Below are 27,463 nucleotides of genomic sequence, written 5' to 3' on the forward strand. Positions count from 1 at the left end.
AATTAATTAATTATATAAACAAAAAGTAGACTATATACAGGCAAATAATGCCATGTCCATGACCATGAACCAGAATAGCTATATTAAAGGCTATGCTAAGATTATGCTGTGAAATGTCAAATCAAACTCACAAAAGTTTATTTTTTGGGGGGAAAAGTTTCTATAGTAGCCTACACAAAGTTTCTGCATAGCATATACCACTGGTTCTCAAAGTGGGGTCCGGGGACCCCTCTTTGGGGGGGGGGGTACCAGGGGGTCCCCAGCTAAATAAGTTAATATACATGTCACAATCATTTTAACCACTTTAACCATATTTTACACTTTTACACTATTTTTTAAGAATCCCTGGCACAAAATATTTTTGAGATGAGGGGTCAGCAGCCAAATACATATCATTTTGGGGGTCCTTGACATGAAAACATTTTAGAACCACTGGCATATACAAATTACTCGTGCATTAATAGCCCTATTTTGCTGCTCTTACAAATAGGATATAGCCTACCCTCTGTCCAACACATATACATATTTCCTAACAGTAAAAGGGTTCCAAAGTTCCACAGAGACCAGACACTGGCCAAAAACAGAACCGCCCCCTCTTTCAATTTAAAGAGCAACAAAAGACGTTCGAGGCTATACCTCTTCAGATCTGGCAGACCAAGTGTTAAATGGTAGAGTCTTCTTGTCCTGGACACGGAGTAGAGACGCAGAGCATCGCGTTCTGACTGGGGTAGGAGAAAAAAAAACACCATGTTTTCGGCTTGATACACTTTGGAAAAACACCATGTTTTCAGCTTGATACACTTAGGAAAACGCAATGTTTTCAGCTTGATTACACAGGGTTGTTGCAGTTGTATTCATAACTCCTATTCTTTCTGACAACTGAGATTTCAGTTTCGGGGAAATTGTGCCTACAGGCTGTTCCTTTTTTTTTAACGGTAAGGAATTGCATTGCATTGCATAGGCTGCATGCATAGGTCTATAAAACCACTCGGTTTTTTTGTGGGGATATTTTTGGGGGCTTTTTCTGCCTTTATTTTATAGTGGAAATATGTCATTTTAAGGTGAATTGCTGAATTAATGTCGGCCACTTGAATGGATCAAGTGTTCTTTTATAGCCTACTTTGTTTTTGCTAAATGTTCTGGGGGGAAAAAAGTTGAAAGCCAAAAAAAAACCCGTGAAAACCGTTAGTTTTCCATTAATTCCAGCTGTGCCTCTAGAGTCTGAACGGGTAGGTATAGGCTAACATCAGGCTGGGGTCGCGTTTTTTTTAGGGAATGTGGCTGCTTTTATAACGCCAGGGGATTTGGGGAGAAAATAGCAGATCTACAAGCTCACAACGCGTCGCGGACGCGACGTGTTGTGAGCTTATAGATCGGCTATTTTCACCGTCGTACGACGGGGTATAAATGCCATATAGTCTGTTTCCTGCACTGTCTGTTTTGGAAATGATGTTTTCTCCAAGTTTTTTTTTACTCATGATGATGACCGTTACTTTGCAGTGGTGGAAAAAGTATTCACATGTTTTACTAAAGTAAAAGTATCACTACTGCAATGTATAAGAAAAAAATAAGAAAGTAAAAAGTCCGGAATTAAGAATTCACTTGAGTAAAAGTACAAAGGTATTGGTATCAAAATACATAAGTACCAAAAGTAGAAAGTACTCATTATGCAGAATGTCCCATTTCACAAGTATTCAAATGTATAAAAATCTTCTGAAAATAGCAGATCTACAATTAAGCTTGTAGATCGGCTATTTTCAAAATGTTTATAGGGCTGAAGTGCTTAATGTATGTTTTGTAATAATAATCAAAAGCAACAAAGTAACTAGTAACTAAAGTTTTCAAATAATTTTAGTGGAGTAAAAAGTACAATATTTGCCTCTTGATATGTAGTGGAGTAGAAGTAAAACTACTGAAAATTTGAAATACTCCAGTAAAGTAAAAATACCTCAAAATTGTACTTAAGTACAGTACTTGAGTAAATGTACTTAGTTACTTTACACCACTGCTTTGCGAGCATTCATGAATCATACTAAAAATATTTCAATGACTTTATCTTTATCCTGTTCGGTGGATGAAAGTAAAAGCTGTTTTTCGTCAAAATAGTTTTCCCCCTTTTCTTTTACTTTTCTTCCTTTAAAAAAAAAGAAGTTGGATTTCACGAATAGCATTTCCATTCCATTGCCCTGTGCTGTGTCTGTGTGTGTGCGCGCGCGCATGCGTGCGTGCGAGAGTGACTCTGTGTGTGTGTGTGTGTGTGTGTGTGTGTGTGTGTGTGTGTGTGTGTGTGTGTGTGTGTGTGTGTGTGTGTGTGTGTATGTGTGTATGTGTGTCTGTGTGTGTGTGTGTCTGTGTGTGTGTGTGTGTGTGTGTGTGTGTGTGTGTGTGTGTGTGCACGTGCGCGCGTGTGTGTTAGTGTTGTGTTCCCATTGGGGCCTGAATTATGCTATTTCGCCATCCATCCACCTCATTCACTCGCATTGCAGTCAGAGTATGCAGACTGACTCATTCCCCCTGATTTCCTCCAGATGTTGAGCCGAACTTAACGTTTCCTGACAAAGCAAAGCCTAAAGGATTGTGACATTTACTGTCTCCTCTCCGCACAGGAGTTCAGAATGCTGACAAATGTAGAATCTAGCGTCAGAGCCCTTTGTTTCTATACACCACATCCACTATAAAGTATTCCCTGTTGAAATGTACGTATTAAAGGTGCAGTCAGGGATTTTCTGTTAAGACCTGAGGCCGATTCCACAAATGCCTTCTAAATCAATTGTTGCCCTTTGAAGATTTTTAAAAAATAGCAGATGTACAAGCTGTCAGCACGGCACGAAGAGATGTGCTGTGAGCTTGTATATCTGCTATTTTTGAATAGCTATCGCAAAAAATCTAAAGTGACACAGGATGCTTTCCCGGTTTTAATGGGTTAAAGTGTTAAATAGCTCTATTATTCTGATAAGAATAATTGCTATCCAGTGTTTGTTCAGTAACAGTAACAGAGGCCTCTCCCTGCATGTCTCTCCAGCTCTTTAGTAAACAGGAAAAGCCTTTTCAGGTCAGGAGGATGCCAATTTTATCCAATCAGGAGAGCGAAATTGAAAGTGATGACACAAAGAAACTATAGCCAAGACAAAATTGGACAGTAGGAAAATGGGACAACATGGGACCCTTACAGGTCATTTGTTTTCATCTACGAGAGTTTCAGACCCAAAACGGTTTCATTTTTTGGACCCCTGACGGTCACCTGACCCGTCGTCGAGAAGCAGTGTCTTTAATGACAGAGGCTATTAGGACTCTGACACCAGTGTAGTTACTGGACAACTAGGATCATGTGTGCCATGCAGACAGTGATGTGAAGCAACTAAGTACATGTACTCAAGTACTGTACTTAAGTACAATTTTTAGGTATCTTTTACTTTGCTGAAGTATTTCCCATTTCCAATAGTTTTACTTCTACTCCACTACATCTCAGAGACAAATATTTTACTTTTACACCACTACAATTATTTGAAAACTTATTTTGATTATTATATTTGGCCAATATTAGTATAGTTTGTTGATTACTTTTGTTGCAGCAATGGTCAAATTCTTCTGTTTTGTTTCTTTTTAGAGTTGTTAAAAAGGTCTTAAGTCCTTAAATGGTCACTTTAGAATCATCTGCGGACCCTCTGGGGGTCTCGACCCACAGTTTGAGAGCCACTGACTTAGGGTACAAAATAGACCAGTTAGGGCTTCCCCTTCCATTGCTTCATTTGTGATAAAAGGAGCTAATATTACGTTTTTTCCTGGGTATATAGTGCGGGGCAATACATCGATACTAAATCGATATTGTGACATGAGACTATCTGGAATTTTGGATAGGCCTATCATAATATCGTGACATGGCAAGTCTTGTTTTATTCCTAAAGTTTTAATCACTTAAGCCCTATTTTATACTTTCAAAAAATGTTTGAAAATCTTTCAAAATAGGAAAATAGCTGATCTACAAGCTCACAATGTGTAGTATCAGTAAATTAACCACTTAAAACCCCGGCATCCGTATTGTGAGGAAAGCTTTTGCAGAAAATAGCAGATCGACTGTCGATCGGCTATTCTCAGCGAAAGCTTTCCCCACAATAAACAGAAAACAGAAAAGACACTAGTATAGAGCCCTGAGGTACTCTGCTCAACCATATAGGTTTAAGTGGTTATAACATTAGCTACCAGTGTGTTGTAGACCTTGAACACACTGTACACGGCGGAAGAAGTGAACCCACAGCTGAATAACATGAAGGTTTTATTGCTTTAGTGCTATATCCCTTGTGATGTAAGCCATATGACTGAGGCAATACATCAACGCAATGAATTCTGCAATAAACAAACACGCTGCGCGGGCTGCATGCATGCCTTTACAGACACACTTCTGCACAGACACACATTTTGACACTTGCTATTCTTTTGGGAACACTATTTGTGCTTGTGGGATGACAATCCACAAAGATGGAAGGGTTTGGCACAGAGCCCCAATGCACCGACTGACCCCAAAGATCTTCTTATCTCTGTTATCATGTTTTAGCCACTTTCCTTTGAATTAAACTTCCAGTAATCATTAATAATAACTTTAAATTACATTAAGGCCGATTTACTGATTGTCTACACTACAGGTAGGCCTATCTATGGTTATAAAACACAATAAGCTTGAGCTTGTGTTTTATCGTTTGACAGATATGTACAAATATATGTTCATGTATATTATTCATCAATAGAAACATCAATCAATCAATCAATCATGTAGGCAACAATGCTAACCCAGGACAACCTACAATTAGGAATATCAAGTGTTTTAGGCCAAAAACTGCATTTATTTCATTTTAGGTTAATTTCACCATGCAACCATCACTAGGAGACATGCATTATATTAAGTGCAGGTTTGATTAAAAAAAATCATCAAATAAGAATATTGTGTGCTCTGAAGCCCTGTGTTCGGACTGCAAGTCATATATTTTGTTGATCAGCAGGGAATCACGGGATCTTTCAGCTAGCTAGCGTATAAGATTAACTTAATTGCTCAACCTTTGGCCACTTCCAACCTTTGTTCTGCCCTGCCGTAATTGTAGCTTCTTCTCCTTCCTGTCAGCCTAGGTCAGAGTAGGATCTGGAACTGCTCCTGAAGGTACGTCACATACAGGAAGATCAGAGTTTTCTCTTGGTAGCGTTTCATGGTAGTTGTAGAACTATGATCGTCTTGAATTTATAACTTAGCCATAATCTAACCTGTCCACCTGTTAAACCTGAATTATACTTTAGTGATGAGTGCTGAAAATAGTCGATCTACAAGCTCACTTGTAGATCGACTATTTTCAGCACTCAACACTGTGTTGAGGTTTCCATCGTTTAGAAGGCAGGCTTATCTGAAACGGGTGTCAAGGCTATGCTGCACTCACTGCACAGAAGCCTTTTGCTTACCAGAATGTCATGTAATTGCATGCCTTTGCATGGACGTTGTCCAACAGGGGCAGGGATAACTCTCAGGTATTGCTTATGTAATCTGATACCAGTGGTGGAAAGTAACTAAGTACATTTACTCAAGTAGCCTACTGTAACTCTGATGTACTTTTTCTTTACTTGAGTATTTCCTTTTTTTTTATTTATTATTTGATACTTTATACTTCACTTCTCTACTCTACTTTATACTTCCTCTACATCTCAGAGACAAATAATGTACTTATCTCTTTACTCCACTACAGTTATTTGACGGATTCGATTACTTATATGCTGGACATGTTTTCAACCTGCACAAGAACTAATTCTGCTTTCCCTAGGTCCATCTATCCATTGAAACGTGTAATATCTTTTGCATGCTATGCACCTTATGTATACTGGACTTTGTATATCTGATTTGCCAGGTTATTTGACTTGTTCTGTGCTCCTTTCTTCTCTATTCTCTCTATTCTCTTCCTGTAACTGCAATGTGTATGAGAGCTTGCTCTGAGAAAAAGGTTTTCTTTTACATAGTAAAGTAGATTTTGATTCTGAGAATTCAATGACAGTACGATTCCTGTCAGCACCATGAATTGGAATTTTACGCATAAATATGAGACCTTGGTCATTTCCCTTCCTTTCAGTATTGTGCAACTGTGACAAGTGATTCAGTGTGACACATGATGGGTTCTAAATTATGGGCTAAAGGGTGCCTTCGATGTCCTCGTCCTCCTAACGAGGTCATTAGGATTCTTGTATTCGTCTCTGTCGGGTGGAAACCTCATATATGTCCAAAACTTTTCAGGATTCAATTCAAAAATAGCAAAAGTAGCAGATCCGTGTGACGCTGAAGTATGATCAAGTAGGGCATTCATTTAAGAAAAAAACATTAAAAAGTTAAAATATGGAGATAAGAGGTTTCTGCCCGACAGCGACGTATTGTTTATTGCTGCGGTTCTCAAACTGTTTCGTGTGAATTAACCCCCAAATTAATATGTATTTGGCTGTGGACACCCACCCCATCTGAAAAGATATTGTGACAGGGACCCCCGAATAAGATTTGTGCATGTTGTTAAAATGTTTTTTAAAAAAAATCCAAAATAGTTGCATAGAGGTTAAAGTGGTTCGACTGATTTTTATGCTATATTAACACATTTGGTTGGGGACCCCCTGGAACCCCCCCAAGGACCCCTGGGGCCTCTGAACCAGTGGGGTAAACGGTGCTATTGATGTCTTCATTCTAATGAGGACATTCATGCATTGTTTATTGTATTCTCACTATACTATGGCTGCAAGCGTCCACTGTGGATGGTTGACCACATGAACCCTAGTGTCCCTATTCTGGGGGGAATAGAGCACCGAAGTCCTGACGTCACTCGTTCATCCCCAGGTTTGCGGAAGTAATTTCTCTATGGAGAATAACATTGGGTCATCTTAGAATCGTCTCATATAAGAATTGTGGTCCAAAAATAAACACCGCGTGTCGGCGTTATTGTCAGGGAGGAGGTTCTGTATCGTTTATGATAGTCAGTCACTTATATTTGATACAGTCTGTTTCTGGCGAAAATGTAACTAATTCGGCGGAAGTAACATTAGCGTTTTCTCACCGTCAGTTGATGCTTCATATCCATAAGAGTCAACCCGCCGGGGTCATGTGTTTATTTTTGGAACACAGTTCTTATTTGACGCGATATTCAATACGTCTATGGGATTCAGAACGGGGGTGGAAAACTGCAAACCAGGTAGACAAACAAAGGATGTGTAAATGACGTCAGACTTCGGCGGTCTATATTGGGTGAAAATAGCAGATCTACAAGCTTCATAACGTGGTGCGTTGTGAGCTTGGCTGTTCTAGTCTACCTGCAATTCGCTGCATATCTTAAAAACAAGTTTTGTCAGTGAATACTGGAGCAAGATTGTATCCCTGTAAAGCATTGGTTAGTTAGTGTATAAAGCTGTTGTGTCCCCGTCTGTGTTGTAGACATATATACAACTAGTTATGTCAGTTATGTCCTCTGCAGTGGTGTAAAGTAACTAAGTACATTTACTCAAGTACTGTACTTGAGTACAACTTTGAGGTACTTTTACTGTACTGGAGTATTTCCAATTGTCTATACTTTTACTTCTAGTCCACTACAGCTCAGAGGCATATATTGTACTTTTACTCAACTACAATTATTTGAAAACTTTAGTTACTAGTTACTTTGCAGATATCAATTATTACATTATAAAACATACATTAAGCACGTTAGCCCCATTTTAAACCTAGGCTATTTTCAAACATTGTAGTACTTTTACTTTTGATACTTTAAGTACATTTTGATACCAATACTTTTGTACTTTTACTCAAGAAAATGTTGAATTCCGGACTTTTGCTTTTACTTCTACATTGCAGTATTGATACTTTTACTTAAGTAAAACATTTTACTTTTCCCACCACTGCATATAACTACATCAGTTATGTCCTCTGTGTTGTAGACATATAACTACATCAGTGATGTCCTGCTGAGGTGACGTCCCTGTCCCCCCCTGAACACGGAGCTGCTGTCCGGTGACGTCTGCCCCACCCGTCCCGTCCCGTCCGTCTGGTTTTGCCGTCTGCTTGTGGTGTGAGGCTCTCCCCCCCACCACCACCCCCACCCACCCCAGCATGTCTACAGAAGTGGAGAACAGCGCTGCGGCTGATGCCGGCGCCGCCGCCCCCCCTCCCGCAGGCTCCGCCCCCAATAGCGCCCCCACCTCACCCGCTACAGCCGCGTCCAAAACCCCTTTCAAGAAAGAGAAGAAGAAAGGTACGCAAAAATCACACAAACCCTATATAGCGTCCCTATTCTGGAGTGAACATTCGGCGAAAATAGCCGCTCTAACAAGCTCACAGCGCATCGCATTGTGACACGTTGTGAGCTTTTAGACTTGTTGCTTCTTTAACCCATTAAGACCGGAGGCCGATTCTACAAATGTCTTCTAAATCAGTTTCCTGAACAACATTATGATCAGTGGTTCTCAAACGTTTTCATGTCAAGGACCCCCAAAATTATATGTATTTGGCCACGGAGCACCATCGCAAGTATTTTGTCCCACGGACCTCCAGAAGCAAAGATTTGAGTTAAAGATGTTCGCTTTCAAAATATATATATATTCAAAATATATTAAGGTTTGTATATCTGCTATTTTTTGTTTTAGATGCTTCGGTTTACCTGGTATCCCTAGGTTCTTTGAAGCACTACTGTACATTGTTCTACTTATGTGACTATTAACTCTGTCGTTTGTTGACTAGGGTTAATGCCATTCACTCTGATCTCACACTGAATGCCTAGATTATAAATTATGATAGATGATTTCATTTCAGTCCAATGGTCTTGACATGTTTTCCTCCGTATTTGTAGTTCCAGAGAAGACAGACGAGTACCTGCTGGCCAGGTTCCAAGGGGACGGCGTGAGGTACAAGGCCAAGCTGATCGGCGTCGATGACGTCCCAGAGGCCAGAGGGGACAAGATGAGCCAAGACTCCATGATGAAGCTCAAGGTGAAGCATCACAGGGGCCGCAGTCAAATCCTCAGCGTTAACCCATTTAGACCCGTCTACAAGCTCACATGTACAAGCTGCGAGCTTCTACATCTGCTATTTTTGAAAATATTTGAAAAATATTGAAAATGTTTGGAAAATGTTGGATACATTTTAAACAAATCATCACTTCTGGCGGTCCCTGGCACGAAACATTTTCAGATGGGGGTCCACAGCCAAATATATATATCAATTTGGGGTTCCTTGACACGAAAACGTTTGAAAACTGCTGAACAACACAATAACCCAAAACCTTGACCAAAGTATCCTTGTGCATTAATTTTACTCTGAGAGTTACACGTGGATAAATGAACACTGAGCATTTTCTGTTTACTGCGTACGGGCAATGTGAGTCATGAAAAGAAAAACAGTGTATATAAAAACAGTGCATTCATTGTGTGTGGTGTTCACTGTGTTTACCGCGGCGGTGCAGGGCATGGCGGTGGCAGCGCGGTCCCAAGGTAAACACAAACAGAGGATCTGGGTCAACATCTCCATGTCAGGGATCAAGATCATTGACGAGAAGTCTGGGGTAAGTGTTCTCTTTGCATTTATTTCCACCTTTTGCTTTGTTTTAGTTGCTTACCAAAGACATCATCGGTAGGGGCAAGTTTGGTCATTTCAAACAAACTTTTTGTATTATTAATATTATTATTATTATTATTATTATTGTCACTGTACTAACATTCCAGTAAGAAAAATATTGCAGTTTCTATTAGCTGATGAAGTGAGTACAAAGACCACAATGGAAACAAGCCCCTGGGGAGTTTTGGGTTATCCTTTTAGCACCTTTGACTGTACTACCTTCTCTCTTTCTTTCATTTTGTCCTATATTCATTACAACGTTACAGAATTGACCTGACATTTTTAGTCAACAGCTACAACTTACAATTTAGGCAATTGTCAGAATTTCTTATTCAGAGTGACTTGAACCTTAAGGTGCATCAGGTGAATGCTGCATGATTTAGGTCAGTACGATCATTACATGTCGCACGTAAAAAGGGTAAAATCGTGATTATCAACCTTGTTAGGCTGCGTAGTGAATTGAGTCCTACCTGTGCTGCGAAACTAACTATGTACCTATGTCAGCTGACATACGCTGGGACGATGTTTTATTCTTGAGAAAACTTCAAAGAGAAAAAGAAAGGAGTGCAACATGGGTTGGCAATTCTCCAAATGGAGCTGACAATATCTCCTGTCCATTTTTCATGAGACTAGCATGTCGCTGTTGTCGGGCAGATACCTTGTAGATATTTCAACTTTTAATGTTTTTTTTTGTTAAGTAGCGCCCTACTTCGTCATACAAGAGTGTTGCACAAAAGTAGCGAAAATAGCCGATATACAAGTTCACAACGAACGCATCGTGACGCACTGTGAGCTTGTAAATCTGCTATTTTTTTGTGTGAAAGTGGTTAAAGGGATACTTCACTTTCACATAAAATAAACATTAAAAATAAATATTAAAAAAAAATGAAAGAAGTTATGGCAAAATAAAGGCCCCCTCACACATTAGTAGGACACTCTAATGCGTGAGGGGGCCGTGATTTTTCCATTACTTTTTTCATTTATTTTTAATATATTTTTTAAATGTTTATTTTATGTGAAAGTGAAGTATCCCTTTAAGTCTGTATGTGGTTTTATAAACATTTAACCAATGAAAAGTACAAACAAGCGCTTGTGACTAAATGACAACTACATTGGATCCATTGGAACACAGGTTCCTTTTCTCCCCATCTCCTGAAAAGTAGGCTAACAGGTTTGGACGTAAAAGGTTTCCACCCGACAGCAACGAGATGGTGATTCATAGCCATTAGGGTTTTTTTCGGTATAAGTTCCTTTAACGCAAACAATGTGTTTGTAGCCGTTATATAATGTCTCACATTGACAATTTGACAGGCATCATATTAAGCCACCGTGCACAAACATACAGTAGCCAAAGGTTTGTGACACTGCCAGAAACTCTGTCGTACGTAGCCTATGACGGTGTGGCTCATAATTGGCCGTGTTTGACGCACTCACACTGAAGACTTCTGCCACGTTTACACCTCAATGTGTAATTTTCATACGCCATACAGACAGCTGATATTGTACATTGCGGATTACACATTTAGTCAACTAACTACAGTTCAGTCAGACAGACAAGATAAACCATTTGTTGCAATGATATTGCGTCAAATTTGACGCAATATCACGGTTTTATTGAAAAAGAATTGTGAAAGACTTTCAATAGTCTTGAAAAGTCTTAACGACACAAATCATAATGAGGAGCCCGGGCACTGAAGTCTTTTCAAAAGGGCGTCCGTGTCTAAATACATATAATAATTTGGATGTCCTTGACAAGAATAACTTTGAGAAGCAACTGGGGCGGCAGACTCCTTGGCGAGGGAGTGTGTAGACCTGACCAGTGTAGACCTGACCGCTGCAGCAATGTTGATTTTGACAGCAAATTTGTATTTAGTTTTAGTTATATTTTTGTCACCTGAAATGTTTTACTTTTAGTCTAGTTTTAGGAGACTAAATATCATAAGACTTTAGTCGACCAAATCTACAGCTGATTTAGTCGACTAAAATTAGTTTGATGTCTGATTTTACACTTGGTTGCATGCTGAAAATAGCCAATTAGTCTTAGTTTTAGTCATCATAGCTTAGTTTTTGCTTAGTTTTTATTTCGTTTTCGTCAGTGAAAAAAGGTAGTCGACGAACATTTTTCGTCATGGTTTTAGTCGATGAAATCAACACTGCGCTGCAGTGTGTGCCTTGAAGGACAGCTGACTGTCCAGGACAACACCCAGGTTCCTGGCAGTTTGAGGGGGAGTCAACAGGCCAGGGTGTTGTCGATGGAAGTGGCCAGTGGCGGAAAGTATCTAAAGTACTCAAGTACTGTACTTAAGTAGAATTTTGAGGTATTTTTTTTGCTTTACCGGAGTATTTCCAATTGTCAGTACTTTTACTTCTACTCCACTACATCTCAGAGACAAATAATGTACTTTTTACTCCACCCACAATTATTTGAAAACTTTAGTCACTAGTTACTTTGTAGATTTTGATTATTATTACAACACATACATTGCCCACTTCAGCCCTATATACATTTCGGCCGTTTTGAAAATAGCCGATCTACAAGCTCACAATGTGTCGGTATGCGACACATTGTGAGCTTGTAGATCTGCTATTTTCAAAAGATTTGTATACATTTGAAAACTTGTGAAACGGGACATTCTGCATAATGAGTACTTTCTACTGTTGGTACTATAAGTACATTTTGATACCAATACTTTTGTACTCTTGCTAGAATTCCGGACTTTTACTTGTAACAGAGTATTTCTAAATTTTTCCACCACTGGAAGTGGCCAGGGAAGAAGAGAAGCTCTGTTCTATCTACAGTAGATTGAGCTCTTGAGGTGGTGGGAATCCACTGAGAGATGTTAGCCAGGCAATGCAGGCATAAAAAGTCACGCTGACATTAAAGCTCAAATTTGTGTTTGAAATGCAGCTCACAGTGTGTGTGTGTGTGTGTGTGTGTGTGTGTGTGTGTGTGTGTGTGTGTGTGTGTGTGTGTGTGTGTGTGTGTGTGTGTGTGTGTGTGTGTGTGTGTGTGTGTGTGTGTGTGTGTGTGTGTGTGTGTGTGTGTGTGCGCGAGTGCGTGTGCATGTCTGTACGTGTGTGTGTGTGTGTGTGTGTGTGTGTGTGTGTGTGTGTCTGTGTGTCTTTAACTGAAATTCATGCATAAACATTATAACATTTACGTAAAAAAAACATTTAACACAAGGGTTAAGTTACAACTTGGGTATGGTTTTACAGGGAAAGGCTTAAAATGAAGAACTGTGGTTTCTTGATACGGCGTAATATACAGTACTTTAAAATGGAACACCATTACATCTCTCACTTCCAGATGTAGTAACCACTTTAAACCCATATACTTAATTAACTGGGGTCCACCAGGAGTCTGTACTAGGTCCCCCCCCCCCTCCTTTTTTCCCCTCTACACCAAATATTTTCGCCAAAAATATAGGCGATCCTACAAGATCGCAACATGTACTGTAGTGAGCTTGCAGATAAGTTATATTCGACCAAAATGTCTGACTATTTTCGCTGAATGTAAACAGGGGTTATAGCAGTAACTCCAGGACATTTTAAAGTAGGTACATGAGTCTATACTGGTGTGGGAGTGTGCAGTCCATGAAAATTAAGCTGATTCAGACTGGATTAATCACTCAACCCCTACTTTGTTGATCAGAGTCCCCCATGATTCTATACTAGGCCCCTTTTCCCCTCAACACCAAATCTCTTCACAACCCTTAATAGGGCTGTTTGGGTTTATGTGATCAAAATCACTGCTACTCTGATAATAATGACATTACACCATCTTCCGCTATAAAACATAGTCACATCTGAATAGAGCTCATGACTACATTTCAATAACTGATTATAGCATAAAAAGTGATTCTGGGGAATATATACTGTAGGTGGGGAAACTATAAACAAGCTATATTATTTTTGAACAATTGAACACAAAATTGGCCACACACAAGACAGCTGACTTGCCTCCTATTTCAATTTCTTCAAAATAAATAAATACAAATAAAATAAACCAAAAACTTTGAATAAATAAAAAAGAGGAAGCATCTCAGCCTTCTTGAGTGTGATTTTGTTTCAGCCCTATACTTCTTTATACAATGAAGAGCAAAAAGAGTGTATTTTTGCTATTTTTGAAAACGTTTTTTAAGCAAAAAACACTGAAGTTATATTGTTTGTCTTGTTGTCCTTTTCTGTCAGGTCATTGAGCATGAACACATCGTGAATAAGATCTCCTTCATCGCCAGAGACGTAACAGACAACAGGGCGTTTGGTTATGTGTGCGGCGCTGAGGGACAACATCAGTTCTTTGCCATAAAGACTGGACCACAGGTAGCGCATGCATGCACGCACGCGCACACACATGCACGCACTGAGACCTGAGGCCGATTCTGAACATATATTCTAAATCCTAACAGTTTTCTGAAAAACATGTTGCTATATCAGTGGTTCTCAAACATTTTCATGTCAAGGACCTCCAAAATTATATGTATTTGGTCGCGGACCACCATTTCAAAATATTTTGTTCCAGAGACCCCCGGAAGCAAAGTAAAAAAGTAAAAAATGTTTGCTTTAAAAATATATATATTCAAAGATTTGCGCAAATATTCACGATTTTTCAAAAATTGCAGATCTACAAGCTCATAGCACGGCACGAAGTGACGTGCTATGAGCTTGTATATCTGCTATTTTTCAATAGCCAAAGTACAAAAGTTAAAGCCAAAGTATGAAGGTTAAAGTGGTTAAAATTATTGTGACGGTATATCAACTCATTTTGTTCTTTCACCACACAGGCAGAACCTTTGGTCATCGACCTGAAGGACCTGTTCCAGGTTATCTTCAACCAGAGGAAGAAAGAGGCTGAGGCATCAAATAAGGTAACCGATGCTGCTATATTCAGTACAGTACGGGACACCGGCTTACGATGGAGTAAATATTCGGCATATCTGCTTCCATCTGGTCCTCATCCTGTGCAGCATGTTGTGCCTCGCCTCAAGTTAAAGCCTGATTTACACTTGGTTGCAAGCCGGTGTCGTGCTCGGTAAATGGCAGATCTACAAGCTCACGTCTGTGACACACTGTGAGCTTGTAGATCTGCCATTTACGGTGTGCAACGGCAGCTTGCAACCAAGTATAAATCAGGCTTAAATTGAGCGCCGTTTTCAGTTCTACGGTCACAGTTCTCTGCTATGTCGTTGTTGACCTCGTTTCCTCTTTCCAGGTGAGGTATGTACGTCTCAAGGCTAATTTAAGAATGCGGTCGTGGTCCTCTCTGAGGACATGTCCGAGCCACTGATCCATGTTTAATTAACTTCCAGCACCACATTGCGACAGACAGTTGTTTTTGTACAGGTACTTTCTGGCCAAAAGATGTGTGTCATATCTTCCCAAGACATCCGTTGGGGAATGCGATGATCTTTTCTCATGTCACTCTTAAACCACTCGCCAGCATTCTGAGGCATACAGCAAAACTGAATTAACACGACTGTTACACACTGTTGGGGAGTAACTTACTAAGTAAGACATTACTGTATTATTACTTTCCCCAGCAACGAGTAGAATAAGGGCTAATTGGTGACTCCTTCTGTAGGTTTTAACTATTGTTCCAATAAAGTGAATGCCGTTCTAAAAGGTTCAGGGTTCACTTTTATTTGTCTCCCATAGGAGAGATTTGTCTTGGAGTCAAGGGTTAAAAGCTGCGGTACAAAAAACACGGTTACATGTCATTGTTCCGACATTACAAACCCTATCCCTATCCCTAACCCTAACCCTAACCGCACGCGGAAGCCACATAGTCGGAGTAGTGGGATGTCGGACTTATGAGCAGTCACCAAAAAACATGCATGTAATTTGTGACGCATTCACTTTTTCAGAACGGGCGTAGCAAAAGTAATACTAGTAATATATTGAGCGACATAACTATCTACTTTTTTTACCAAGTAATAAGTAAAGAGTCAATTATTACACTTCCGGAGTAGCTTGCCCAACAGTGGTAATACAGTTGGATCTTGGTTTTAAGGCAGTGCTGCTTTGACTTCCAGATGGTTTGGAGGCTTGCAAATGCTGCTGCAAGCTCTCTGATGGCTTAGAGCCCTTACAGTAAATTACAGAGTTGGCAAGGTTTCAGGGTCAAATGCACATCTTGAACATGAACATTTTTACAGAAACAGACTCTAGATATTCAATTAATGATAGTTGTTTTCTGTATTCTGTATTCTGAAGAAAACCTGGAGACTGACATTCAGTAACTGGGTCTTATGATCAAAATAAAAATAATTATAATGGTGTGTACAAACTAAATCTAGAATTTGCCACGGACAAGGACAAGTCTTTGCCACGGACACATTTGTCTGTGTACGGACGGACATATTGATGACCATTGTCTGCACTGCACTGTTGTTAGGTGTAAAGATTTGCAATAATAACTGTCTACATCTGTTTGCAGGGTGAAAATAACAGCACAGTAGTTGAGGTAAGAAGAGAGGTTGTCCTGTGGTTTTATTTAAGAAGAAGTGTGCCTTAAATGCAACGTCTGACCAAATGAAATGTATTTCCAGAATGGAAGTGATGCCTTGCTAAGTGTTGACGCACAACAGAAAACTGCTAAAGTAAGTGTTTTTGCTCTTGTTCATGAGTTTAATCATTTATTAGTATAAGTGTGTAGATGATCAACCCGGCATTCATCGTTGCTCCACATTGTCCAACCGAGGGCCTGGCGTATAATGCTTAACAACCTAATAAAAAACCTTCTAGTCACCCTGGCATCCCAAAAATGTTGATTTTCTTTTCAAAAATGTTAAGAAATGTTAAATTTTTGTGGGTGCCGTGGCACCCACAAAGACCCACGAGACCCTGATGTAAGCAACACAGCTGCAGCTAATGAATACAGGGTGTGTTAGATTTAGGTGTGCCAATGCACTTTGACAATACTGTTGACCACTGTCAAACAAACTACAGAATCAGCCTAGGGTTTAATTTCCCTTTAAGTGGTAAATTGTTGCCAGAAATATCAGATCTACAAGCTGATGCAGCCATGGACCACAATGGAAACAAGCCTTTGGCTTTTTTGTGTCTGTCTTGTCCATTTGCCGTTTTTAAAAATCAATCTATCAAGCCAGTCCTGACTGAGGTTGGTTGACAAGGGTAACGACAAACGCTGGGTGATAATTTTGTTTATCACATGCCCATAGCTTTATCTACTCACAAAAACAATGACTGAAAAGCCTTTGCTCGTTACTCTAAGGCAGTGGTCGTCAAAACACTTTAATTTCAAGGACCCCGATAACTCTGAGAGTGTACAAATGGAACCAAACAGACCATTTGGTGATGTCTCTAATTGACACCGCAAGTGATGTTCCTTGTGGTGACTGTTAAGTGTGATATGGCTTTAGCTTGTGTTCATTGCTCACAATGGTCACGTAGTATGGATCTATCAAGCTGTCCAACTTATACTAATGTAAATCTCTCTGTCCTTTACTACTGTCCAGCCAGTGGAGCAGCTTGACCTGTTTGGCGACATGTCAACCCCTCCAGACATCCACTCTCCCACAGTACGTATGCTGCTACAGAGTATGACCAAAGTGTGGTCAACTTTGTCTGGTACATATAGAGAGAGGTTCAACAGTCTATTATTACTAGGATACAAATATGTGTGAAACCCCTCCACACCGTCCTGTTAGCTGTACACACCACTAGGAAGTAGAGGCAGACCCACGTGTCGGTTTGGCCGATATATCGGTCAGTACATCAACAATTATGCAGCTCATGTGTCCCGATTTTTAATCACTTGGAACAGCAGTTATAAAACAGATGTTCAGAAATGTCGCCCCCTTCAGGGCAGCTGTGCTATAGTTTTCAGCCTATAATAATGTGAAAGCATTGCTCCACCCAGAGGCTGCCTTAAGCAATCTGAGGGCCCGTTTCAAAGATGTCTTTCTGGAACAAATTGATCACGTATTAAGCAGATAATTATTAGAACCTAATTTGTTTTCTTTCTTTAGTTTCAACTGTATTATTATATAAAAAAAAGTGGCTGGGTTATTAAGTTTGGGGGCCCGTTTCAATTGAAACAGCTGAAAACAGAAGCTTTAAGGTCGCCTCTGGCTCCACTACTGCACCTCTCAAATCATACATCTACATCAATCATCTGAAACTCAAACATAAATACTTTTCTACTTTTGACTGTAAAAAAAAATGAATTATGGATCTTTAATAATTGAGTTTCCGATCATTGATATCAGTCCTATTCATCAATCATGTTAAACTGTCATATCTTTACATAATGTGATTCATTTAGCTTTTCTTTCTTTTTTTTTTAACAATTGCTCATCTCTTCCAACAGAACCGATTCATGAATCTGTCTTTTCTCTCCCCCCAAATTTCTCTCTTTTTTTCCCCCCATGTTAACCCAGGAGTCTAATGATATTCTCTTGCTGGACTTGTCCTCTGAAGTTGACAGCAATCAGAACTGTATAAAGGGAAACCCCTTTGTGACTTCCTGTGCCTCTAACCTCTGGGCATCTCCGCACACAGAGAACCCCTTTTCCTCCGCGTTTGGCTTCTTTCCAACCCCAGACACTGACCCTTTCAAAGATGACCCCCTTTCAAATTCACCCACCCAATCAGCGTCCCATAATAACCCTCACATCTCTCTCACTGCTACCAATCACAGCCTAGAGACCACTGTGCCCGCCATTACCAAGACAATCATGAATGGTGCACTGAGCGCCGGCGGGGACTCGTCTGAACTCAACGAGTTATCCAACGAGACCGTAATCCTAGCGCTTAGCAATGGCCACTGGCCACTAGGGGGCGTGATATCTCAATCTCAAGGACCCAAGAGTGCCATGGAGGAGGAGAGTTGTGTCGGACCGGTGCTCTCCACCCAGAACCCCTTTCTCGACGTGTCCGTGAAAAGCGTTGCTCTTTCTAACGGCGTGTCGTGTGACCCGCAAACCCCGGTGCCTCGTGGCAAGGAGTCGGTTGTCATTAGCCCGCCTCCGCAGAATGCTAAGGCTGGACGAGGTCGAAGGAGGGCACAGGTGAAAAAAACCTATTGCTGGATGCATCATATAGCGTCGATGTCGGGCGGAAACCTTGTATGTCCAAAGCCATTCAATTTCGTGGAATGAAAAATGAAATTCCAATTGAGCTGATGGAGTTATGAGATTTAGTCACAAGATACTCTGATACTTTTCATCGGTTAAAGACGTTCAACTTGGCGTCCCTATTTTGTGCATGTCATTGTAGGCGGAATCTTTAAAAACTGTGCTGTGAGCTGGTAAAAAAAAGCCGGCGGTAGATCGGCTATTTTCACAATTTTCTCAACTGTTTTGAAAGTATATAAGTTATGGCTTAGGTGGTTAAATATGTGTAAAACCCACAGAGAAAGTGTGACCAATAGTATTGATTTATAAAAAATACAATACAAATGGAGATACAAGGTTTCCACCTGACAGTGACAATAGTAATGTTGCATGTTTGGATGGTAATGGTTTCTGAATGCACACCTCCAAAACCACAATTGGTTTCCTAACCCCTCCCTTTCTGAACACTGGGATTATAGTTTTCTGTGTCTGTGGTGATGATGAGGCTAGAGTTTGTATTAAGTTTAGATAACAGCATTACAACGCTTAGTAATGTGGTTTGTAAAAGCAGTGATTCTCAACCTTCTGAATGTCAAGGTTTCGGTTTGGGGCTGGATTTTACCTTTTCTTTTTTTATCTCTGGGACTACAATCTACACTGTGAAATCCTCTGTGTTAATTTAACTCTTGAGAGTGGACACATGGAACCAAATGGACCCGTATACGGGTCCATTTGGTTCCATTTGCTCACTCTCAGAGTTACAGACCCGTAAGGGTCCATTTGGGACCCCTGGAGGTCCTCGGACCCGACGTTGAGAACCAGTGGTTTAAAAGCCTTAAAGGACTACGTCACCCATTTTCAAGCCACCCATCTTCATATAATTGGTCCTTACTAAAGCTTAATAATAATAATGTTGTACCATTTCTGTCTACTCACTCTGTGTCTCAGAGGAGGGCTGTGGACAGTTCAGAAACCCGCCTACCAGTGACATCATTGGTAGGCAGGTTGGGTAATTTCAAACAAGATTTCAATGTTTTAAAAAATATATTAATGCGAGAACAATGGCTTCTATTATAGCATGCTCACTTTTCAGAAATAGAAAGCCTGCAGTTTCTATTAGCTTGGAATCCCCATCGATGATGTCACTGGTAGGCAGATTTCTGAACTGTCCACAGTCATCCTCTGAGACAGAGTAATAATAATAGCTGGAATTTATATAGCGCTTTTCTAAGTACTCAAAGTCGCTTTACTCTTTTTTTATGTGTGTGGGGGGGCCGGGGGGGAAGGGGGGGGAGAAAAAAAGGAGGGGGTCTCTGATATGTTTTGGGAGTGCGTAGAGTAGAGAGAAATTGTACCATTTTATAATGAGCATTATAATGAAGGCCAATAATATGAAGATAAATTGAAAATAGGTGAACTGCTCCTTTAAGGTTTTTGTTGCGTGCCCACATGCCTCTAACAGGGATGGGAGTCTAGCTGCGCTGTAGTGGTTTGCATGCTGGTCTAACTTGGCTTGACGTACTGTAATAACACTGTAACTGTCCTGTTCAACAATCAATTCTTGTTTTCCATTTTCATCTTTGCTCATCATATGCTATTTCATAACATTCACGCTTCAGTGAGTAAAGAGGTGGTAAGTTATGACCGTTTGCCCGTTTTATGCCTTTTAATTAAACATTCATTTCTGTCAAACGTAATTGAAATACTGTATACAGCATTTTGGAACTATCGGTGTGATAGTTGTGAAATTATATTATATTACAGTATTAAAACATTTAAAAAACAAGTTAATTACAATCAATTACAATAAATGATTAAAGTTAATTATTGTTATGGACATTGAGGCTGCAGCGTTCTAACAGATCTTTGTTTAACTCTTGTGTAAAGTCTACAAACAATGACCTGTTTGGAGCAGACCTGTTCGCTGCTCCTGGTCAGACTGACGGCTCATCTGACGCAGTCGACGGCCTCTTCAACAACACACCTGCCAGCTCCATGGCCTCCTCCATTAATGCTCTGGGTAAGACAAAGATCCTATAGATCAGTGGTTTTCAACCTTTTTCATGCCAAGGACCCCTAAATTGATATACATTTGGCCGCAGACCCCCATCTGAAAATGCTTTGTGCCAGAGACTCCCAGAAGCAAAGATTTTAGTTAAATATGTTCGCATGTACACATTTTCAAGATTTTTCAAAAATAGCAGATCTACAAGCTCATAGCGCGGCACTCTGTGCCATGCTATGAGCTTGTATATCTGCTATTTTTGAATAGCCAAAGCTAAGTGGTTAAAATGATTTGATGTGATGACGCTATGTTAACTAATTTAGCTGGGGACCCCCTCCCCCCAAGGACCACTGGTGGTCCCCGGACCACTGGTTGAGAACCACTGCTATAGATGTTTTTGACAAGATAACCCATTCCACGCCTCACCGATAGTACGAAATGGTACACATTTCCGGTCTCCTAAGTCAAGGGCCCCGAAACCTTTCAGGCCGCGACCCCCATAATAATAATATTTGAACTGTAGTTCTGTGCTCATGGTCACTTCTCCCCTGATAAAATGGAAACACTCAAGTAAAAGCACCACAAAATTTTACTTATTGTACTGTATACTGTAGCATGTTATTTAGACAGATGCTAGGTTTGTTTACCTGGCATCCTATAGTTTCTATAGTTTCAATGTGCAATTTTTGGTATATATAAGGTTGTTTAGACTGATGCTAGGTTCTTGGTTTACCTTTGATCCTAGTTTACTGAGGCACTATACTACACTGTCTCTCTGCATTTGATGTATGTGTTTACTGTGCTTACTGTAAGTCGCTCTGGATGAAGAGCTTCTGCTAAATGCCTAAATTGTAAATTGTACCTAAGTGCAGTAAATGTTCTTAGTTACTTTCCACCACCGTTTGTTGCACCTAGTTAAAACAGAAGGAGGGTGACTTTGACTATCCCCACGTGTTCCCTTCTCTCCTTCAGGTAATCTCCAGCTCGGTCCTGCAGCCACCAGCGCCGGCCTGTGGGGGGCCCCCACCTCCGTCCACTCCATGTTCCCCTCCATGCCAGGCGTGGGCTCTCCAATGACAATCCCAGGCCCTCAGCCCGCCTTCCCCCAACCGTCTGCCTTCGGCGGCCTGCCCATACCGCCAGGCATTTGGGGTCAACAGGTGCCGCCGCAGTTCGGCGCCCCGCCCCAACACTGGGGCCAGCCGCCTCCGCAAGTCGGACTCATGGGTGCCGCTCCGGGCTGGGGTCAGCCCCCCATGGCCAACCCCTTTCAGCCTAGCCATTTCCCCATGATGGGCGAACTCCACCAGGGTCCCCCGCGACCCCCTCCTCGACCGCCCGTTAAAGAGGCTCCTCCGAAGGTGGAGAATAGCGCCTTCACGGCGCTGGACCCGCTCGGAGAGAAGGAGAAGAAAATGGGGAAGGACATGTTTAAAGACTTCCAGATCGCCAAACCCCCCGCCATCCCGGCCAGGAAGGGAGAGGCTCCCGCCCCCAGCACCAACGGAGGCGGGGCGTTCGACCAATACTTTTCCAATAAAGTGGGCTTGCCTCAGGACGCCGCGGATCACGACGACTTTGACATCAACCAAATATCAGCGGTTGTCAACGGTAAAGCGCACGATCGGCTCTGCTCCAATATAGTAGTAAAATATTCTGTTATTTAAAGGCACAATTCGCAGATTTTACCCTGAATCGTATCATTCTATTATGAGGAGTACATGTGAAAATGTGATGCAACACTTCCCAATGTGTTCTGAGCCTTGAAAGTGGTCTCTTTTTTATTTTATTTTATTTATTTAATTGCTAGCAACCACAACACAATGAGGGTTAAAAGACAATTGAGGATAAAAACGTAATAAAGTCAGAGTTTTACTTCCGTTGTGGTCCTCTCACATAAAATAGAGAACCTAGAAGTCAATAGAAAGGATAAAACAATTTAAATTAAGCACTAGCAAATAAAATTCAAATACCTCTCTAGTACTCTCTCCAGCCTGTGTAAAACGAAACATTCATATGCAGGCTGAGAGATCAAGACTTTTGTATTGATGAACTTTTAACGTATGCTATTTAATGACCTCTTCCATTAAGGAAAGGATTCCAAATAAGCCTGCTTGCTTCTTCGTTTTCTTGCGCAATAACTTGTTTTCTTTTGATTGTTTCTATTGTTTCTATTTTAATTACAATGTGCTAATATACTAAACTTAACTAAAGACACAGAACACATTGGAAAGTGCTGTGTCATTGCTCCTCAATGGGATTCAGGTTCAGAATCAGTGTAGTAGTCGCCCTTTAATGAAGTACACAGATCTTACAAATGTTCACCTTTGTCATAATATGTCTGTTATAGATGCTCCTGCTGCAGTTCTAGCTCCGAGCCTCAACCCAGGCCTCCTAGACGCTGCTTTCTCTATGGCTCCGGCTGCAGCCCCAGCTCCAGCCCCGTCACAAGGCTTCAACCAGAGCATATTTGACGACGCATTTGGAGCACCGCCCACAGCCATGGTATAGACCAGGCCTTCTCAACTTAAAACCATCTGTGTCATTTTAGATTTTAGCTATGTGTGTGTGTGTGTGTGACAATTTTTCAAAAATATCAGATAATTATACAAGCTCCGCGTTTGAGCTTTCAGATCTGCTATTTTTGAAAAATCTTGAAAATGTGTGCAAATCTTTGAATATATATTTTTTATATATTTAACTATAACTATATATAACTAAAATCTTTGCTTCTGGAGGTCCCTTAAGTAATCACACAATTTCGATCTAAATTATAATATATGAAATTATTAAGTTACAAAATGAGTAGGCTTTATTCACAAAATGTGAACATTACAGGATGCCGTAAAACATTGCAGGATTACCGGACCCCACATTGCGAACCAGTGATCTTGATCATTCTAATGCAGTGACACTGGTTGCCAAACTTTTAACTCAAGAAAGACCCAAAAGAGAAATTAAACGTTTGCCCGGGACCCAAACTAGTGAAAATAGCAGATCTACAAGCTCGCAACGCGGCCCGAATGTGGATCTGCTATTTTCACTACTTCATATTCACCAGACCACTGGTTGAGAACCACTGTTCTAATGAATGTCACTGATGTTGCTCCATCTCCTCACAGAGCCCTCCTGCCGTTCAGACGTCTGGCTCCTCTGATCCGTTTGGAGACCCTTTTGGAAACCCATTTGCTTGACCACAGGATCCACATGTGAGTGTACCTTTAATTCTGAGTTTAAAGTAGTGGTGGGGCAACAGGGTTCAAATTAACCCAGGTTCACTGTGAAAACTAAAACCAAGATTAAGAGGATAGTTTAAAACTAAACCCGTTTTGTGAAAACTAGGTTTAAAGTTTTGTCCAACTGGATTAATAGACCTTGATTGAAACCAGATTAAAAGCTTTTTGATTGGTTGAATTTGATTCAATACTGTATCAGTCATACATGTAAACAGCACATGGTACAGTAGGACATTAAGGCTAAAAGGATAACATTGTGGTCTTCCATTGTAATTCCATGTTGGTGCAACCACAAAACATACATTAACCACTTAAAGGGCAAGACCACTTTGTTAGAGGTTTGGGTTGTGTAGTTACCTTGCCATTATGTAACTCCAAAGGTGGACAACTTAAGAAATCAAAAATAATTGCTCCATTGATTAGAAATTGATAATTCAAAATATGCTCCTCATTGACTTACATCGTACACTGAAACAGCTCTCAAAGTCACTCTTTTAGCACGTAAATGGACGGAAACAAAGTTGATTCAGACAATATAGAACATCACCAAACCCAGTACTGTTTTTTTTTTAAATAAAAATGTTAGCTTCCTGTTGATTTTGCTATTTTTATTTAGAAAACCCGGACTGGATCCGCGGATCCGGATCTTCAAATTGTAAAATCAACAGGAAGTTGACATTTTTATTAAAAAAACAAACAGTACTGGGTTTGTTGACGTTCTATATTCTGTGAATCAGCTTTGTTTGTGTTCGTTTATGTGCTAAAAGAGTGACTTTGAGAGCTGTTTCAGTGTACAATGTAAGTCAATGAGGAGCATATTTTAAATGATCAATTTCTAATCAATGGAGCAATTATTTTTGATTTCTTGTCCACCTTTGGAGTTACATAATGGCAAGGTAACTACACAACCCAAACCTCTACCAAAGTGGTCTTGCCCTTTAAGCCATATTTTATACCTCGGCTATTCGGAAGTAGCGTTGTGATGTGACGCCGCGTTGTAAAGCTTGTAGATCGGTTATTTTCAAAAAAGGTTTCATACATTTGGAGAGATTTCAGTACTTTCACTTTTGGTACATCTACTATTTCTACATTGTTGTATTGCGACTTTTAACCAAGTAATAATAATCATCCATTTCCACCACTGGTATGTATTGTTCTTACATTCTCTCTCTCTTCTTGGTACTCCCAGGGGCCGGTTGATCTGAGTAGCAAAGATCTTCATCAGATGCCATCATGTGAACCAGCTGCTACACTGTGCGGCAGACAATCCAAATGATCAACTCTTATCGCTATTATTACTCCACATTCACAAGTCCTCACCTCTCTATTACAAATCTATGTAACATCTCCACCCCTATTTTTTTTATTTTTATGTTTGTTTTCTATCCAATCAGTAGTTTTTTTTCTCCTTTTTTTTCTGAGCACCACTGAATGAAATGTAAAAGGAAATGCTAACTTGCATAAATCATGATCTACTGAAGGGATGAAGACAGTGTCAGGGATATAAAGCATATCTAATGATCTCCAATGCTGATATTGTCTATATGGAACTGAAGAATAAAATACAATCATTATTTTGGTTTGGGTGATATTAGTTTTTTTTTTGTGAACATGCTATAACACAGTTGTTTTCATGTCAAGTTGATATGCATTTGGCTGTCCCTCACCTGAAAAGATTGCTGCGGGGGCTGTTTGGCAGGGTGGAACTGGAGGTATCGGCAGGGAGAATAGCGCACACAAATATTGAGACACTTCAGTGTGGAATTCCTCAGGGAAGCTGCCTCGTCCCTCTCCTCTCCATGTATTAAAAACATGCAGGAATGGGGAATTATGCAGATGATACAACTATGAATGTATCGTCAGAGAGCATTGAAAACGTTAATAAGGTGCTGCAACTAGAGTCAATACTGGTTTCTGAATGGATCATGGAAAATAAGCTGAAGTTGAATGCTCTAAATATGCTCTCAGTCATGACAGATCAGAAATTAAGCCTCTCTTTGCAGGGTGCTACTATTGAGCAGGTTAAAGAAGTCAAACTTTTGGGGGTCACCCACTATTGATGGTCCACTCAGATTAATAATACACTGGTGAGAATGAGTAATGCCATTAGAAGAAGTGCTCATCTGCTAGCTAATGCAATAATTAGAATAGCCATACAATCTCTAGTTCTGTCAAATCTTGACCACTGTCCTGTTATCTGGTCTCTGGAGCAAAGCAAGAACTTGTTAAACTTTAGCTTGCTCAAAACAGAGTTGCAAGACTAGCACTTCACTGCTTATCAGGAGTAGTGTGGATGCTATGCATGCCAGGCTGTCATGGTTGAGAGACTGGCATGCAGTCTATTCTGTTCATTCGATTCCCCAGCTGAAATAGTGTTTATAATTGGTGGTGGTGTCTATGACTGAATATCTTTGCAATGTAAACAAAACTGGTACATTTGTTATTCTTACCCGTTGTGCTCTTTGCCTGTAGAAGCCAGACACAGCTACCTTTGCTTTAATCAAAATAGGCTCTTTACACAGCAGAATGAAATGACTATACAGAATCCATATTCTGAGGAGAACAGCAGATCTATAAGCTCACACCGCCTCTCGCTGTGATGGCGCTGAGCTTGTAGATCGGCTATTTTCGGCAAAGAGGTTTGGTGTAGAGGGGAAAAAGTGCAGACCAAGTTAACTAAGTATTGATGACAGTTTAAGTGGTTAAATGTCTGAAAATAATGATTAAAATTAATCCCAACACAACGATAGAGCTGTCAAACAAGTCTATGAAGCCAACAATGAAATCTAAGAAAAGGTTAATCTGCAATACAATTTTACACAATCGTGGGGGTCCCCAATTCATCTCCATCTCAGCTAGGGGGTCCTTGGGCCGAAAAACGTTGAAGACCCCTGGACTATGATATGATGGCCTACTGCCAGTGTTTGGGCCTGTGATAGTATTCTCTTCTCCAATTTGGCCACTGTGTCACAATGCAGCATAATAATATAAATGGCAAAACAGATGATTGAGATAGGTAGTCTATTAGATTCGACGTTTAAATGCTTGTAAATGCCATCATTAAAGCCATCGTTTATTTTTAGTTTGATCCTGGTTTCTTAATAGAGCGCTTAACAATGTATTTCACATTCACCCATCAATGGCAAAGGAAACCATGCTAGGCACCAACCTGTTCATCGGGAGCAATTAGGGGTTCAGTGTCTTGCTCAAGGACACTTCGACACATAGCCAGGAGACGGGGATCGAACACGGAACCTTTGGATTCCAAGACGGCCGCTCTACCTCCTTGAGCCTCTCAATCGATAGAGCGACCGTTTCAGCCCTACCGGGAACCTACGGGTGAATAGGATCTGTGTATTCTGTACCACTAGTGGTGGCCCTCCCTTCTATACCGCGTTATTTACATTTAAATCATGGGTAACACTTGCACCATACCCTTCCTAGACACACATTACTTACTCCAGGGTAAGTATGTATACAATGTAAACATTTTTTTTTAGATTAAATATATTTCAACAAAATGCAAATCTGGTTAGTG

The 27,463-nt window shown here is 40.5% G+C and overlaps 1 protein-coding gene across 5 annotated transcripts; it reads left to right on the forward strand.

The window, feature by feature from the left end:
• Positions 1-611: 611 nt before the first annotated feature.
• On the forward strand, positions 612-25,504 carry dab2 (DAB adaptor protein 2). Of its 5 annotated transcripts, none has more exons than XM_080418692.1 (16): positions 640-727; positions 5,119-5,149; positions 7,936-8,249; positions 8,844-8,983; positions 9,456-9,554; positions 13,799-13,930; positions 14,392-14,475; positions 16,044-16,070; positions 16,156-16,206; positions 17,086-17,148; positions 18,010-18,639; positions 20,572-20,704; positions 21,662-22,300; positions 23,040-23,194; positions 23,812-23,898; positions 25,115-25,504. In XM_080418692.1, the coding sequence occupies exons 3-15, from the start codon at positions 8,108-8,110 to the stop codon at positions 23,881-23,883; spliced, it is 2,367 nt and encodes a 788-aa protein (XP_080274818.1). In that variant the 5' UTR covers positions 640-727; positions 5,119-5,149; positions 7,936-8,107; the 3' UTR covers positions 23,884-23,898; positions 25,115-25,504. The 5 variants fall into 5 exon arrangements, with proteins under 5 accessions (XP_080274815.1, XP_080274816.1, XP_080274819.1 ...); XM_080418691.1 differs by having other exon boundaries at positions 668-727; positions 5,114-5,149; XM_080418689.1 differs by lacking the exon at positions 5,119-5,149 and having other exon boundaries at positions 612-727.
• Positions 25,505-27,463: the final 1,959 nt, after the last annotated feature.

This window comes from Gymnoscopelus braueri (genome assembly GCF_963280865.1).
Source record: "Gymnoscopelus braueri genome assembly, chromosome: 22".
NCBI classification, from domain to species: Eukaryota; Metazoa; Chordata; class Actinopteri; order Myctophiformes; family Myctophidae; genus Gymnoscopelus; species Gymnoscopelus braueri.